The sequence below is a fragment of the Priapulus caudatus genome, unplaced genomic scaffold (genome assembly GCF_000485595.1).
Source record: "Priapulus caudatus unplaced genomic scaffold, Priapulus_caudatus-5.0.1 Scaffold252, whole genome shotgun sequence".
NCBI classification, from domain to species: Eukaryota; Metazoa; Priapulida; class Priapulimorpha; order Priapulimorphida; family Priapulidae; genus Priapulus; species Priapulus caudatus.
In genome coordinates this window covers 98,477-116,566 of record NW_014577313.1, presented here as the reverse complement: position 1 = coordinate 116,566, position 18,090 = coordinate 98,477, and the positions used below count along the sequence as shown (strand labels likewise).

Below are 18,090 nucleotides of genomic sequence, written 5' to 3'. Positions count from 1 at the left end.
GCTTCCGGAAGCCGCCGCCGCGACCTGCTGTCGGTATCGCCTATTTTAACGAGCTACGGATGACTGTGTTAACTGTGCGTGACGTGGCAGAGTATGGCGTCACGCGTAAACGTATGTGACGTCACCGGGGACAGGTTAGCAGCGTGTGCTCACTGACGGATGTTGGGAACTTGGAAGGGTATCGGCAGGTTTCGAGCCATCCTGAGGAATGCGCACAGATACGCGTTAGCCGTGCTCGAGTTAAATAGAGCGACGTGTTGCCGAGGAGGTTTCTGCAAAACAGCTCCAGATTTCGCTGTTAGCCCGTCCTTGTTGCGTAGTACGGCTAAACGGCTTACCAAAGCTGGTTTGCCGGACGAGTTACGACTTTTATGTATGAATTTAGAAAAATTTACTGGTAACGTTGTTAATTGAAAAAACAGAAAAACCTGGCGTTGTTCGAGTTAAGGAATTGTAACGAATTTCAAAGCATCTCTTCGCGGTCCAATCTCAAGGAACAATTCCGTGAAAAATATTATGCAAAAGCTGCTAGCCAAGGTAATGAAAAAGTGCACATATTCCACTGAACATTCTCTAGACACTCGCGGTAGTGGAATGCGAATAAAGGGTTTGTAGCGCAGTTCAATTTCGTATAGTCGCAGGCAAAGCGTACAATAACTTCCACTATCGTTAGATATCACACCATCTATCACCGTGTCGGGCAAACCAGCCCAACAGGTGCGAACTTGACCGATGCCTGCTGACTACTCATTACCACGTAGTCCGAAACACGTATGTGGCGCTCCGACGAATACTGGTAATTATGTAGTGCGAAAGGCCGGAGTTTGCTGTATTACTGAGGTTCCTCCGAGTCTTTTCGACAAGCTCTCGTTGTAGCAAAAGCACTTATTAGATCGGAAACACAGGACTATGAAGAAAAGATTTCTAAACGTAGAAACAACGAAAAGTTAAAAGAAAAGTATGTACGTATATGGGTTGCGGCAAATGCGCATAGACGTCATTTCGGCTATTTGATTGCCACTCGGTTAACCTAAGAGTGTGATCGGCTCCTACTTCCTGAAGTTAGCTCTAGCTTTTCATGTGCAATCCACAATGTCACCGATGACTCATCATCACCGAAAAAACTGTCTGGAAATAGTTCGTCAACATATTCATGTTCAAGTAGTAAGCCATGTCAAACTTAAAGTGGGAATTGAAAACATCCACTCATTCCCTCTATTGGTGTTTTCGCAGAAGATAAAGGTAAGCTCATCGAACGAGTGCCGGCGGGATATTGTGAGATGAGAAAAAAAAAGGCTGTGAAAGCGGTACTAGCCCGTCTAGGAATGACGGTCGTCGCGCTGGTAAGTAACAGCGCGACTGCTGCCCATTAGTGCTGAGGAGGTGTGGCAAGCAGATGCCCAACATTCGTTATATTATAGACTAGACATCAAGCCATTCGTGCGTTTCTAAATCGGTTGGAAATCAGCTTTGTGATGCATACGATAGAGCCAATGGTCACCTATACCATCAAGACGTGCTAAAAAGTGGTTATATAACGTTAAGTCAATGTCAATTACGATTTATACAAATAAATGTATTATGTTCTTTTAATACGATAATTTATTTATATAATTAATTATGTCTAATCATACGATAAAAAGCCAAATGTCAAGTACGATTTAGTTGGTAACGTCAGACCAACTCCTGCGTAGTGAGGCATGATGACGCGACACAGTAACAGATGTTTGACTTGTAGTTTAAGACAGATGTGTGAACGCATCAAGGGCCACATTATCTTGCCGCACGTTTATATATACCTGGCCACTACACCTGAGCCAGTATGTGAGTAGGCTTCATAAGACATATAATAACTCCATGCAGGTCCCTGTAATTAAAATACAGGCGACAGGATGACCCTTATACGGCGTGTGCTACTTAGAACGAGCTTTGACTGCATCATGTATCAAGTTTTGTCTCATTTCTTTCTGTGACGCGCGTCGATTCTTTGCGCGTCCTGAGGCTTATCCTTTATGAACACTTGTGAGAGAGCACATCCTATATGTTTATAAAGAGAACAGCGAGAATCCTACCGATTACGTCAAACGTAAATAGTAATAAAAAAAAAAATCCACTTTTCCACAAAATATAAGTAATCGCTTTCACTTTTTTATGCCGTTTAAATTGCTGCATTTATACTTCTTATTTTACGTATATTGTTCGATGTGAACATACACTTCGTCACCTCATACAAAGAGCCACCATAGCCAACAATTAACGTTACCACGGTATAGGAATACTACTATAAATCGCCTAGGTTTTTATTGCGATTTTGAATTGACGATACGTTTAGTCCCAGTTAGTTGCTTAATTTTAATGTAAAAAAAAGTGACAACAAACATTTTACAAATTTTACCATAGAAAATTGCGTGGACGTAGTTCATTTCCTCACGATGAGGCGGTAATGAAAAACAGAACTGTCTCGGTGTGTCTTGTGTCAAACGTGCGTACTGAATGATGCCAATCGGGGGCGGCGGAGAGGCAATATATCAATTAACCTCACATCGAACTAAGCCCTTTAATACACCAGAATCATAATCGCCCTAAATGTCTGTTCCTTTCCTCTCTTCCTCCCTCGATCCCTCAAAACCTTCTCTTCATATGCGGCCTATGAAAGTACGTGCGTTGTGCGTTTGCATCGCGTGCTTGTGTCCGGTTTGTAGTCCGTACAGGCCGTAAGTACATAGATATTTGATAAAACAATACAAAATATCAGCATGCATACACGGACAGCCACGCCACTACGATGCGTTGGTCTATCTGCCTAACCAACAGGCACGGCAATCATGAAGTATTCACTCGCCGTCGTCAACCACTCAGTTGAAACCTAGTTTATTGAAATTAATCAACGTATTTTACACGATATACCGTTACACACACAGTCGCCCACACGACCGTTTCTGTTTCCACTGATTTCGTATAGCAGCAATCGCCTTTAATAGCCTCATTAATTTGCCAAACATACCTATTTTGCCCAAACATATTATTTGCCACACACGCACGCAGCGTACATCACGCAGCCGAACAAACAAACCATACGTTCACGCATACGATGCCAACACATAAGTGAAACCGCCACTACGTGCGTTGACGTTCTGATAGTAGTGCGAGCCGCCCATAGTAGGGACCTGCAAAAACGGCAAATTGCCGTTCAGAAGGACCATCACAAGTCAAACCAAACGCTCCCATCATCGACTGAATCTTAATAGAACCAACAAGCTAATAATTACTTATAAATTATTGGCTTTGATAGAACCCGGCATTTTAGAAAACCCGGTATGTTGACGCTGTCCACTATAGAAATATTATAACGACAGTTTAACTCATGTGTGTCATAGTAGGCGGAGATTGCGAGAAAGACAGTCATGGGGAAAGAGCTGACAGAAACCAGTGGGTACGCAGAGAGGCAGATAGAACGAAGAGGTGGAGAGCGAAAGGCTGGAGATAGAGGAAAGCCGAGAGAGTGAAAGAAGAAAGAGAGACAGAGAAAGAGTGCAGAGACAAAACAAAGAGAGGAGAGGACGAGAGAGATAGGAGAAGAGCAGAGAGAGAGAGGTTGCGAGGGAAAAAATCAGACATATTTTACAAAGTACTAAAAATCTCCTACAAAGCTGAGGCTGGCTAAACCGATTAATAACAGGGGATATGTTTTTACATACCGTATAATAATCCACATCAAACAAATTGATAATAGCTAAAATCGTTTGGTTGCTCTTTACAAAGAATCACAAACACGAATGAAAATGCCAACCACGCCACATTGTTCACTGCTACCCTCTCTAGCTTTTTGCCCGCAATACAGCAGCAGTACATTTGGCGGCAGGTGGGCAAACAAAGAGTATGAGGTGTGTCATTGTTATCCCACTGTCGATTGCTTGCCTCTTTGTTGCCGGGAAGTAGATGACCTGATCAGACCTGTTTAATTGACTTTGGCTTAGATGTTGATGCATCGTTGGCTTAGAATGTGATGACCTTGGCTTAGAAGTAGACAACCTTTGGCAATCTGCTGGGACTCCTGTTCGACCGCGGGCAGTACGGACATTTCACCCTGCTCGAGGACAAACGCAACACCGACACACGATGTTTTAGAGAAAGATGACGTGTTACACAAGCATCAGATGCTAGTTGAAAATATAGGTTGATAGGAGATATCATATCATACAGGGCTAACTAATGCCTAGAAAAATAACAGAGGATGATTATTGCGCTACTGTTAGACAATGAGTGAGACAATGAGCCGGAGGGAGCATACTTGTTTTCCATTCGCTGGCTTGTTAAGGCGGCATTCTGTGAGATGATGTGGCCGCAGATAAGACGCATCGGAGGGTTGCCCTATCTGTGCTTTCGTTTGCACGTTAGGATGAGGACACGCAAAGATTGAGTGGAGGATACTCGGCTCCTAGATTCACCTCCACCTAATCTGAGAGCGACAGTAGACAGCAGCCATAGAATCAACAAGACGAGAAACTTTTTACCTTAGATAATTGCAATTAAGCCCCCTCGTTTCGGTGCCCACTAAAAATAGATAAATAAGTATTATAATATATATCGATCTATCCTTGTATGTATACAATAGAATAGATCAACGAACATGGTTTGTCACCAATAAATCGACCTTTCATTACGTTATGTACATATCCGGCTGGTCACATAACTCAATTTTCTGATATGTGTTTTTTTACGAGTATTTGGGTGCACCGTTTATAAAAATCACAATAAACCAATGGAATGTGAGCTTTCAATTAGTTAGTGCATCCGGATGTGCTGATACAGACTGAGACGGGTGAAAAAGAGAGCGCAGAGAAGGAGGAAAGATTGATAAAAATTAATAAGATCGTGAGTGAGTACGGAGTGCTTGAGACCAGCGGTTAGGGCGGTTTTTCGTTTGTTTTGTTTGTATTGGTGAGGGTTGGGTTTTTTAGGTTGTTTTGGGTTTTCTGTGTTTTTTGGGTCTTAGTTTGTAGGTCTGGTTGGGGGGGGTTTCTGTTGGAGTTTTTTTTGTTGGTGGGGGGTGACGGTTAGGAGGTTTTTTTCCCTAGAGTTTTGTGTTAGCCGAGGGGAACAGCGTAGAAAAGGGAAAAGGGGTCCTCGAGAAAGAAGGAGCGAGAAATGGGCCGAGAGAGAGGGGGGGGGGGGGAAGAGGAGGAAGAGGGACGGAGAGAGGAGAGACAGAAGATAGAGAGAGGGCGAAGAGGTGAGAGACAGAGGAAGAGGAGAGGGGATATAGGAATCGTAATAACGACACTCACTGGTTACTCGTCCTTGTTTGCTCCACCAACATCTGTACACTGTCGCTGCAACATCACCTGCCTTAATATTTGAGCGCAGCGCTGGCAACGCCTTGCATCCCGCCATTTGATGCCTGAAACACATAATCACGTCGCAACACATACACCACGATACCCTGCAGCCACCACACCGCCCGTTCGGTGCCATCTACCACTCTTCTGCATTTACAGACGACGTAGGGAAAGCAGGTTATAAAGCAGGGTAAAGCTGAGGCTATCGTGATGCTACATGCAGTTGTCTGAGGAGTTCCCACAGCCATCTGCCAAAGGTAGGGATAGGATCTCTCTCTCTCTCTCCTCTCTCTCTCTCTTCTCTCTCTCTCTCTCTCTCTCTCTCTCTCTCTCTCCTCTCTCTCTCTCTCTCTTCTCTCCTCTCTCTCTCTCTGGTCTCTCTCTGTCTCTCTCTGTCTCTCTCCTGTCTCTCTCTCTCTCCTCTCTGGTCTCTCTGTCTCTCTATCTCTCTTCTCTCTCTTCTCTCTCTCTCTCTCTCTTCTCTTCTCTCTCTCTCTCTCTCTCTCTATTTCTCTCACTTTCTCTCGCTTTCCATCTTTGAGACACTCTCTCTCTCTCTCTCTCTCTCTCTCTACTCTCTCTACTCTCTCTCCCCTGCTCTCTCTCACTCTCCCACCCTCCCTCACTCTCTCCACGCATGCGACCCAGCAGAGCGCAAGCATCCCTCCCTCTCTCTTTCTTTCTCTCGCTTCATTTTCTAGAGACTCTCTCTTTCTCTCTCTCTCTCTCTCTATTCTCTCTCTCTCTCTCTATATCTCTCTGTCGCTCTCTTCTCTCCTTCTCTCCATGCCTCTCTCTTTCTCTCACTTCTCTCGACTTTCCCAGTCTTCTGGACACACACTCTCTCTCTCTCTCGCTCTCTTTTCTCACTCTCCAACCACTCCTTTCACTCTACTCCACGCCATGGCGACCTACCCGAGGGTAAGCAGGGCTCTCTATGGAGAGGACCAGCAGAGCGCCAAGCAATCCCTGGTGAAACACGTCACAGATGTCGCCCACTGGGATCGGCTCAGTAGGTGAGCGTACGGCGAGTTGTCCAACGCCACTGGGGCTTCACGTACAGGCAGACTCCCCAATCAGTGCTGAATTCTCTGAATGATAAACAACAACACACAATAACAAAACAACTACAACACAAAGTGCATGTGACCGAGTCACTGCCAGGGTTTCGAATTTTGGCTGAAAGATCTAGTGGACAAGCAGGACCACCAAACTTCAGAAAGTCGGTGTTGGTCCTACACAAAATGATGATGCCGTCCGCTTATTCATAGCAGTGAGTAACAAAATGGTATATAAAATATAACCATTTGCATTTACCAGATACGATCATTATGTAACATAGAGTTGGTCCAAATAATATAATTTCAAAGCTCTAGGAATTGTCGGTGGGAGCTTCTCGGAAAGCGTTTTACTTCATATTTTTTCTCCTCCCCAGTCCTGGGTACCCCATGCATAGCATCAATGCTGCCGCCCAATCCGCCAAAGTTACAAGTGCTAGATATCCAATTTAAAATAGTCACTTTCTACATTAAAAGAAAAAGTGGACGGATTCAATTAACAGCTTTGGCATTACGTGGCATGTCAGGTGTCACTAGTCGTGCCATCCACTCCCCACAATAACCAGGTCTACGTTCAGGAACGGAGCCGTATTAAGAAATGCGCTGCCCAATTATACACAAGTGCCGCCTAAGTGTTGTATCTCAAACTGCGTGGGCGATAACCGTAGTACTGTTTCAGCGTAACTATTAAGGTGGAACAACGTCGCGCGGTTCAGGAGGGACGGCCCAGTTTAAAAATTTCATAGAGGGGTGCGAAGCAAAAACTTGGTGGCCTCGGGCCACCTCCCAGGTCGCCACTAATTTCGAACGCTGGTCACTGCTTCGACAGACGTGTTACACGCGTCGCGGGATCCATTCCTCACAAGCCTTCGCCAGCACATGCACACACACAACGACAACTACAAACCACCACTCTCTTCTCACACACACCAGCATGCATCGCACGCACACACACACACACAACACAAAACCACCACTCTCTCTCACACACACACATGCATGCACGCAAGCACACACACACACAACCAGCAAACCACCACTCTCTACTCAGCACACAATAGCATACGCCCACGCAGGTTATACGCCCCCCCCGCACACACACATGCACGCACGCACGCACACACTCAACCACAAACCATCACTATCTCTCTCTCTCTCACACACTCACGCGACGGCACGCACGCACGCACGCACGCACGCACGCACGCACCGCCACGCACGCACACACACACAACTACAACCACACCAATCTCTCTCTCTCTCTCTCTCTCTCTCTCTCTCTCTCACACACACAACACACACACACACACACAGACACGGCACGCACGCACGCACGCACGCACGCACGCACGCACGCACCGCACGCAAACGCACGCACGCACACACACACACACTCTCTTTCTCTCCTCTCACTCTCACACGCACGCCCACGCACGCACGCACGCACACACACGCACACCACGCACAACCGACAAACCACACCATCTCTACTCTCTACAGCAGCTGACACACACACACGCAACGCGCGCTAGCGCCAAGCTCGCCGCGCGCGCACACACACACGACACAACACACACACACACACACACACACACACACACACACACACACACACACACACACACACACACACACACACCACACCACACAACACACACAAAACCACAACACCACCGACCATCTTTTCTGTTCTCTCTCTCTCTCTCTCTCTCTCTCACACACACACACACACCCACACACATCACTCTCTCCTCTCGCTCACCTTTCTCGTGCTGCGTGGCGAACGGCTCAAAGTTTCGCGCGTACGCGAGCATCTCCGCCTGCTTGCCGGGTCCCCCGCGCAGCAGCTGAATGAACTGCAGTCGCTGCAGCTTGAACTGCAGCGAGCTGTGGTTGTCTCTCAGCAGCTGTCTGTTGTCGTACGCCCAGCTGCAGGACGACAGCAGAACAGGTGAACTGGTAAGCGCGCATTACCAACACGACTAGACAACCGACTCACTGGTCGGGAGACGAAAGGAAAATGAAAGAGTTCGCAGAGAAATAAGGGAGAGTGTAGGAAAATGAGGGAGACGGCAGCAAAATAAAGGAAAAACAACTCAACTGAACGTATATCCGTTAATAAAGTACCTGTTTATCACATTCCCTAGGTAGCAGTTATACTCAAAAACCACCTTTATAAAATGGACAGATGTCTCTAAAGGAGACTCGAGACATTTCTCACGTGTTGCCTTTATATACAGGTTGGCCCTTATATACAGGTTGGTCTGTACCTGAGGGCAGGCTGGAGATCTCCATTCTTCAACGCCTCTAGGATTCGGTTCATCTCAAAGAACGGTTCCTTGGACTTGTCCGCTATGTCAACCCCTGCTTCCTAACAAATCGCCAAGACTAGCGTCAAGGAAACATTTCTCCACCACCACGCCAGGATTTTTAGATGACACAGAAGACAATGTTCGTATATGATCGATCTGCCTTTAGTTATTGACAAATAGCTCTAGCTAATCAGCAATGTTATACGGGTGTTGTAAGAATGCTGCTTAGTAACAAAGAGCCACAAATTTGACCATTTTGTATGCAAAAGTGAAAAACACATGTGAACTGGTATAAACAAACATTTATATAACAACAATAGGAAAATTAAACGCTTGGGGCCATAATAAAAATATTGTTTGTTTGCCCTCACCCGACCGACCCGCCAAAAAGGGGCCGACTCAAAATTTTTCATTGATCTTTTTTTCTTTCTTTTTTTTAACAAATTGTATCACTGTACATTATATAAATCTGTAGGCAATATATTATATGCACCAAGCAAAAGATACATTCAACATAAAAGGTATCGCCACACAAGCACACCCGAGCATGTAGACACCACGCTGAATTTGTAAAAAGACCCCCGCCCTCAAAAAAGGAAAAAAAATATCCGACCTACATACCCAAACTTTTCAGCCTGGGTCGGGTGAGGACAAACAAAGATTTTTTTAATTGTGGCCTGGGTGCTAATCTCACTCAGATGGATAGGTAAATTTCTGTGAGGTTAATTACTTCAAAGCTTAAACTAATGGTTGACTCCATTATTATGTTATTAACAGAAACTCCCAGATCCTGAATGATACAGAAGCAATTTATCAACGAGCTGGCAATAACACCAAAAGTCGCATCGAAATAATCATCTAAAATGTATATATTCTCGCATTAAGTGGTGTGATGAATTTCAAACCTGTTACAAAATATATTCACCCTAATTAGTGCTTCGCCAATGTCCAACATTCCCTGTCTGAAGAAGTGCTGGCAGATGACCTGATTAACAAGATCGGGCTGGTCCAGACCACAGAATGTCTCATCTTTGTTGACAACGCCAAAGTCTTGCGTGAAGTTCTGCAAGAGACAACACCGTGAGAGCAGTGGCAATGCATAGACAGGGTTTCTTGTATATAAGAGGCACAGTGGCGCGCCGCCGTTGTCAAATTTAACATCGCCCTTGTGAAAACGCTGACATATAACAATTTTTTAACATTAAAATTTTTTTTAATTTTGGGGAGTTCCCCCTCTCCCTCTCTCCCCACACATCTGCCTGCAGCGTCCGCATGTACGTGCCTACGGCACGCCTTTGAATCCATCATACGCGTTCTTTCCAAAACTAGCCATTACCTCCTTTGTCTAATTTTCCCTGAGAAGAAACCCTGATAGAACAGAGAAATTATGAGTTAGTGCATAAATAGGCACTGGTGTGTGCACACGTGTATTCGTTTGCGCGCGTGTGTATGTCCGTGCATTCATACTCACACGATCGATGGCTTTTCCGACTTTAGACACCGAGCCGTGTAACTCCTTATGATCAGCTGCTGCTTTGCCAGATGTATCTTTGACTTTCTTCATGCACTGTGAGAGCATGAGGGACTGCGCTACACTCAGTTCATTCTCTTCTGGAACTGAAGTCGAAACAAAGAGCAAGAAGCAGGAATAAGTGTTGGTATTGCGTCGGACTTGGGGTTACTTCTACTTTTATACTAGACAGTCCATAAGGAATAACATCCAGGGAGAACGGGTGAGGCAGGTAGGGGTTAGGGTATGGTTGGGTTGAACCCTGACTACCCTCAAAAGCTTTAGTCCAATTTACAAATTTTGTTATTATTCACTCGCGACAGTCACAAGTCAAATTCACACACAATGTCAATGATTCTGCGCAATAATACTGCATTGACCTTAGCTCCAAGAAATTGGTCCTAGTCTTTGCTAGGGTTAGAATACCGTTTCAAATTCTTGCCCATAAAAACTTGTAGTTGGTTAGGTATCCAAACATCGCCACAGCTAGCGTCACATGTAATAGCTCAAGCAAATCTATAAACCTCTGGCTTGCTCGCGGTAACTGGGCGCTACTTATTTATCGAGTTATACCGTATTTTCTGAGATGAATTGGATGAAAACAACCAGACAGCCGCCATGTCCGCCATGTTCGGTGCGACTAAAATCGGCAATGGACCTGATTTTCACAGTGCGTAGGCCTAAACACAAGGCAAGTACATATCTTCGCAATGATAATTATTAAGTTGTTGTAGATTGATGTTTCCTGGTTTTCAATGTTTTAATATTTATATATACTAGCTGGAACCCGCGCTACGCGCGGGCTTAGTGTCTGTGATGCATGTGTTACCAGTACGTAGTGTTATGTGTAAGGTGTTATATGGAGAGTTTAGTTGTTGCACGTTTGTTTTTTTATGGTTGAGATGTCAATAGAAATACATGTACAATCATGCTTACACGTAACACATTAACTATTTGTTTGGCAAGTACACAGTGAAATACAGACAGACGCACGCACACAGACACACACACACACACACAAATGTTTTATTGTATGCTATGTACTGGTTGATGATACGGACTTCAAAGTTAGAATATAGATAGATCTGAATGGGGCTGGTAGGTCGGGCGACTGCTTAACCACTTGGCTGCGTAGCACGTAATATTACGTGCTTCGCATGTTTCCACTGTGTGCGGACCAGGTAATATTGCGTGGTTGTGATCGTTTATTTCTACGCATGTTTGACTCTGTGCGGAGACGTAATATTACGTGCTTTGTGATCGGACCGTTGTGACAGCTCGCTGTTCACGACACCCGGACCCACACAGCATTGCAGACTTCCAAAAAAAAAATCTTCTCTGATGAAATTCAACTTGTACATCTCATATGGGAAACTATGCCCAAATAGCTACTGAATGTTTAACTTCAATTATTAGTTTACATGGTTATTTCTACTTACATTATTGGGCTTACAAAAAGCTCAGACACACAGACACAGATACACAGAACGAAACGAAATAGAAACAGAACAAAAACAAAACAGCTCCCTATTTCAGGCAAATGTTTACCTTTTTTATTTTTTTTTTTTATTTTTTAAGATATTTTTACCGTTTTCAACCGAGTATAGTTTAGAACCCGTCCCGTGTATTTATCGATCTCTTGTGTGAACTTGGCGCTATTTGGATCCAAACTGACGGAGCCTTTCATTAACATACATACATACATACATACAACATTCGGCAAATTATAGTAAGATACGAGTATATGATGCTTATTTATGCTCGCGCCAATGCGAGTTGCAACGCTATGGTATGTTATGTCGTTTCGGGTTTTCCTCGTTCCGATCGAAACGCATGCGCAGTGGAAACATGGCGGTTGGCGGTTAAAGTGAAATTTAGGTTCGGCTCTTGAAATTTACACTGTGCACAGCAAACTGAGGTATTAGTTTTAATAATATTAATAATAACAACGCTGGAATACTATAACTTATAACTATAACTATATATAAGGTGAAGGTTATACTTGATACAAAACAAGGCAGAAATGCTTAGATGATTATTTTATTTGAGATATACGTAATTGTTCGGCAGTTTTTGTAGAGGTACAAGATTATCCAATGGCAATAGATGGATGTCAGGCTATGTCAGGACGTTACGTTGGTCACACAGATCACAGCCTGGTCGGGCTACCCAGTACCTAGATACAATAATGTAACCCAAACCCAAGAGGATAGGGTTACAAAGTGTCCCTATCCTTTTCTGCGGAGGAATGCCGAGTGAATCACTCGGCGCCGTTTGCTGGTGCGTTTTCAGATACTAGAACTTCCAAACTGGTTTATTCTCAACACGAACTTTTCTCCGCTATCTGGGAACTTACTATGTATCGCAATACTCTGTATTAAACTAATATAACCTGTTACAAAAATTCGAAGTGACGAGCGGCGAATATACTGAGCGCCATTTCTGTTGACCTGTGACGTACTTTGGTTTGAAGAGTGGATTCACCGACCAATCGCGAGGGCGCTGCGTTTGCCGATCGCTATGCGCATTGGGAAATGCGTACGTCACAGGTCAACAGAAATGGCGCTCAGTATATTCGCCGCTCGTCACTTCGAATTTTTGTAAACAGGTTATATTAGTTTAATACAGAGTATTGCGATACATAGTAGGCAGTGGCTACGGGTACGGTAGCCGTATCTTAATGTCTCGAGGCTACGGGTACGGGAGTCCATTCGCTTTCTAACTTAACGAGACAAAGATGCGGGCGGTGGCGCTAGATTTCGAAATAACGCCTTGGGAAATAAATTCACGATTTGAGAGTTTAGATGAGCTAGACCCTAACCTAACCCTAAATACCCTAACCATAACCCTAAACTAACCCTAACCCTAATCCTAACCCTAAACCTAACGCAAAAAAGGGGCTTGAACGCCGACGGCTACCGTACCTCCAGCCACTGCTACATAGTAAGTTCCCAGATAGCGGAGAAAGGTTCGTGTTGAGAATAAAACCAGTTTGGAAGTTCTAGTATCTGAAAACGCACCAGCAAACCGGCCCGAGTGATTCACTCGGGCATTTCTCCGCAGAAAAGGATAGGGACACTTTGTAACCCTATCCTCTTGGGTTTACCGCTTGGGTTACATTATTGTATCTACCCAGTACCCTGACCTATTCACAATAAATTTAAGCCGTTCAAACAAGTGAATATACATACTATTAGATAAGTCGTTTTGAATCTTTTCCACGTAGTCTATGACATCTGCCAATTGCTTTGTTGTTTGGTCACTAATTGTCTTAAACTTCGATAAAACTTTATCAATTTTTTCTCGACAGATAAACAGGAATCCATGTTTATATTTTCCTAGGTGGCGCCACTGTATTATACAGTCGTGTGTTTTGTTAGTAGTCACGTGGAAATTACCTTTCGTGTCTTCAGTGGTCCGTGTACATCGTTCGGTACAGAATACAGAAGCGGGAAGCAGCTGCAGGTTGCCGGTTGCATCAAGTACGTGCATGTAGTGGTAACCTATTTGGCTTTCGTTTTGCATTGTGTGTTTGTGCGCGTATATTTGCAGTAGGCCCTAACTTGCGCTTTGACTGAGCCGCATAGTAGGAGGAGTCCGAGTAGGACGCCCAGCGTGTTATGGATGTTGTGCCCAAACTTGGAATCTTGCACAAACTTGGAATTTCAGTGCATCCGCCAGTTTGGGCAACCAATCTTGAGATTAGGCAAACAGAAATAAACAGAGCTTGCACAAACATATGATTATTAGGATTTCAAATGTTATATCATAAGGTCGTATACCTTCTTTCCTCAATGTGTTTGGCACCTTTGTATAAATATTAAATGATTATAATAAATAATTGGATAAATATGAGATAAATCTCTTCTTAGTTTGCACCACGCACACCACACACTCGCTATGAGCGGTTGTTGAATCACCGACTGTTTTCAGTTTGCCCAATCTTGAGATTGGTCAGCCAAACTAGGGAATCCGCAGTTTGGGCAGCACAATCACTGCACAATCTTGAGATTGTGCAGATTCCAAGTTTGGGTACAACATGGACATGGTGGACAAATTGGCGTATTTCGCTGAGGAATTGGACACCGCCAGTTCTGTCCAGTCTCGGGACATGTCATTACTCATTAGCTCGTTGCGGTCATGGCAAATGGTAAAAACTACGTGCCCAGCTTACAAAAAAAAAAACCTTACTTACCAATTGCCCAGCTTGCAAAAAATGTTATTGCACTTTTTTATGGCAAGGGGAATTTAATATGTGATACATAATTATTATCATGGCCTTACATGTTTTCGTATGGTGCAAATGCTCAATATGAATATCAATATGCACAGAAGACAATACAGAATAAATCTACAACAACTAGCCATCTGCTATGACCTGACTCCGAAATGTTATTAGTAATAGTATTACTATTAGTATTAGATAGCATCACTGGCAGCAAGAACAAGTCCGCACCTGCAGCTACAGCACACACGCGGCCATTGACTATATATAACAACATGGTGCCTAACTCGCCGCCGCACGGACCACAACTCGCCATTTTCAATCAGTTACAACTCCGGTGTTCCTGCAGGTGACGCCACTTTCCAACTATTGTTGGAATCACGGAAGACTGCTGAACAAGCTACACCCACCATTTTTGACAATCGGCCTGCCAGAATGCGCTCAAATCACAGAAATTCCTCAAATATTCATGCGAAACAATTCTTCGAATGCTACTATTGAAGAAGGCGGCAGGGCCGGCTGCGCTGATTGGCTGCAGCAAGTCAGTTGCGTAGTTGCGCATCCTGTCTGCACATTAAACTTGCTAATCAGCGCAGCCGGCCCTGCCGCCTTCTTCAGTAGTAGCATTCGAAGGATCGTTTCGCATGGATATTTGAGGAATTTCTGTGATTTGAGCCCATTCTGGCGGACCGATTGTCAAAAATGGCGGGTGTAGCTTGTTCAGCAGTCTTCCGCGATTCCAACGATAGTTGGAAAGTGGCGTCACCTGCAGGAACACCGGAGTTGTAACTTATTGAAAACGGTGAGTTGTGGTCCGTGCGGTGGCGAGTTAGGCACTATGTCGTTATATATAGTCAATGGCCGCGTGTGTGCTGTAGCTGCAGGTGCCGACTTGTTCTTGCTGCCAGTGGATAGCATGTGCAGTCAAAATGAAAAATTGGTCAATGGTTATAATTATAAATTATTTTAAATGAAAATATGGACTATTGTTACTTCTACTACATTCTGACTGCCTTCATCATAAATCCTTGGTAGTGCACTTAAAAAGACATTTCTAATGTGACAAAACTATCATTTTACCCAGCAGACAAGACTACAATACAACTGATAGGGGCCATGCATAAGATTAAGCCTGTTAAGGTATGTGTAATGATTAATGCCAGAATTTGTCAACTAATTGATGGCTGCATGGTTAGTGCTTTAATATTGGTTTTGATTTTTCTGTTGCCTTATTTGCTTTTTAGCTCATCTGACATAGTCAGATGCAGCTTGTAGAATCGTATGAGCGTGCGTGCGTCCGGGTGCGTAACAGTTGGGCACAAATCTTAACCGCTCGACGTACGCGTCACGATATTCGGGACGTGGGGGGTAATCCGAAATCGATTTTTTAGTATGGATATTGTAGTTTGCTTTATAATATGTGTGGTCGTTTTTGATTGTTTTAATACTGTAGTAAAATGCTGCTCCTGTATTTACTTCAGTCAATTAAGTTGAAAGTAAGACTGTCTTCAGTACATGTATTTGTATTTGAATTCTGTGCAATAAAGATTTAATAGTAGTCAGCAGGGAATAATTTTCCCGTATCGCATCGCATATTCGCGATGTATTTCAGCCATTTGCTACGGCCATATTTTTTTATGAATCGCAGTTGTGCGATGCCAGCCATCAGATGTAAACGGAAACATACAAGTTTACAATTTATTTTATTCTCGGGCTGCTTTGCCGCGTCAATGAAATGCCACGTTACGCCGATTTTATTGATTTGTTAACACACACGGCCAACGTGACTTTTAAACAATCCTGCACTCCCCCCCCCCCCGTACATCAATCAATATGCGCCCAGGCACGTATACACAGCCACGCTGTGCTGCGCGCTGCACGCTCTCGCGGGCTGCCTCTCTTCGCGACCTTTTGATAATATAAAGTGAGGATGTCGGGTCGAGGAGTTGATAGCCGCCTTCACCATGCGCTAGAACTGTATTTCATCAATGTTTGGATATATAACGTAAGCGAAGACCAACATTTGATTAAAGTTTTAGACACATTATTTTTACTCGCCAACATGGGCGAGTCAGCTTTAGCTTTCACTCGCCCGCGCCGATATTATTTTTACTCGACATTGGCCGAGCGGGGCGAGTGCCAAGCTCGCACGCTGTTTAACGCTGCGGCAGCGTGGCAGAATCGCTAGTGTGTCCTAGGCTTGTCCTGTGTGTCCTAGCGTGTCCTAGTGTGTCCTAGTGTGTCTAGTGTAGTGTGTCCTAGTGTGTCCTAGGCTAGTGTGTCCTAAGCTAGCTGTGCTGTCACAGCCGACACGATAACACGCCAAGCATGCACTGCGGTGTAAATTTTCACTGTGATTGTCTGAAAAAAAATTTTATCAATTGCTAATGCAAACATTTATTTTGTATAGCAGGATTTGCTATGCCACATTTTGCGCTGGAAATTGTTCCCTGTATAATACGTTGTGCAGTTGAGGTTATTATCATTTACATCAAGCATTACCTCTATTTCTTTTCAGATAGGTATTGTGGGTGGTACTGGTCTGGATAACCCTGACATCTTGGAAGGAAAGCGTGTGAAATCAGTCGACACTGCTTTTGGCAAGGTACTCATCTTGCAATAGCAATCATACGTAACCATTACCAAGGAGTTCATGCACAACACATAACCAACTATGCATGTTACTAATATGATATTGTTCTTATTGATTTCAGCCATCGGATGTTCTTGTAGAGGGGACCATAGCTGGTGTGGATTGTGTGTTGCTAGCAAGGTAAGAAGCTAATTAAGACACCATGAAAGGGCTGGATCGTATATATATATATATATATATATATATATATATATATATATATATATATAAATTCCAGCAAAACAGTCATGTAAAAACTATTGACCCCTTGTGTACCTCAAAAAAGCATTGCAAAATATAGTTATGTGTTAATTTTAAGCTGTATAGCTATACATATTATAAGTAAGTAAGGTGGGTGGTGTTCTGGGCCAAACTGATAGTGCCTGAGAGCACCTAAATGCCAAATCTTGTGCCTATGATTATAACAGAAACTGCTTGATCTTACAGCTGTACCGACAAGTATATATATATCAGGGGCTGAAAATAGTGGTTTAAGGTCCGATGAAAGATTTGGAAGGTTTGAATATATCAACAAAATGTATCTTAAGTTATATTCCGTCATCACATATTAAATACTTAATTACCACAGAGTCACCGCAGTAGACGTTAGATGAGCGCTGTCGCTCCGTGGCACTTGTATGCGAATTTCGTTTGCATTTTGACCACTACGACCAGTTTGCATACAACTACGATTTTTATTACGATCGAAAAAATATAATTTTGATGATATTTCAAGTGTTTTGTTTCAGTGTTACATTGATATAACATGATTGAAAATAACTACATGTATTTAGCAGCAAATATCAGTGTGAACTTATTGTCATTTTGGTCCAGAATGCGGAAATTGCATCTCGGAATCAAAAAATTTCCGGGGGCATGCCCGACCCCCTAGCATACTTGGGTCACTGCGTGACCCTCGGACTACAGATTTCAGATATCCTCACTACAGTTTGCTCAGAAAAGTGTTGCCATCTCTGCCGCAGGGCGCCATCAGTACCGGCGACGTCGTGTGAT

General features: G+C 43.8%; 2 protein-coding genes across 7 annotated transcripts in view; one reads left to right on the top strand and one right to left on the bottom strand.

Moving 5' to 3' along the window:
* The window catches only part of LOC106808069 (protein RMD5 homolog A-like), a 16,830-nt gene extending 3,119 nt beyond the window's left edge, over positions 1 to 13,711 (bottom strand). The window contains exons 1-6 of the mRNA XM_014810627.1: positions 13,618 to 13,711; positions 13,411 to 13,521; positions 10,181 to 10,326; positions 9,635 to 9,772; positions 8,668 to 8,768; positions 8,160 to 8,326 (exon numbers count right to left, since the gene is read on the bottom strand). Coding sequence (XP_014666113.1) covers positions 8,160 to 8,326; positions 8,668 to 8,768; positions 9,635 to 9,772; positions 10,181 to 10,326; positions 13,411 to 13,521; positions 13,618 to 13,711 — 757 coding nt within the window. The remainder of the gene's footprint in view (positions 1 to 8,159; positions 8,327 to 8,667; positions 8,769 to 9,634; positions 9,773 to 10,180; positions 10,327 to 13,410; positions 13,522 to 13,617) is intronic.
* The window catches only part of LOC106808077 (S-methyl-5'-thioadenosine phosphorylase-like), a 32,984-nt gene continuing 28,506 nt past the window's right edge, over positions 13,613 to 18,090 (top strand). The window contains exons 1-5 of one of the 6 annotated variants that reach the window (XM_014810638.1): positions 14,895 to 14,971; positions 15,304 to 15,328; positions 15,529 to 15,584; positions 16,963 to 17,049; positions 17,159 to 17,217. In XM_014810638.1, the coding sequence (XP_014666124.1) occupies positions 14,933 to 14,971; positions 15,304 to 15,328; positions 15,529 to 15,584; positions 16,963 to 17,049; positions 17,159 to 17,217 (266 nt within the window). In that variant the 5' untranslated portion in view covers positions 14,895 to 14,932. Of the gene's footprint in view, positions 13,718 to 14,894; positions 14,972 to 15,303; positions 15,329 to 15,528; positions 15,585 to 16,962; positions 17,050 to 17,158; positions 17,218 to 18,090 lie in introns of those variants that run through there. The other 5 variants (XM_014810639.1, XM_014810641.1, XM_014810640.1 and 2 more) reach the window with 5 other exon arrangements.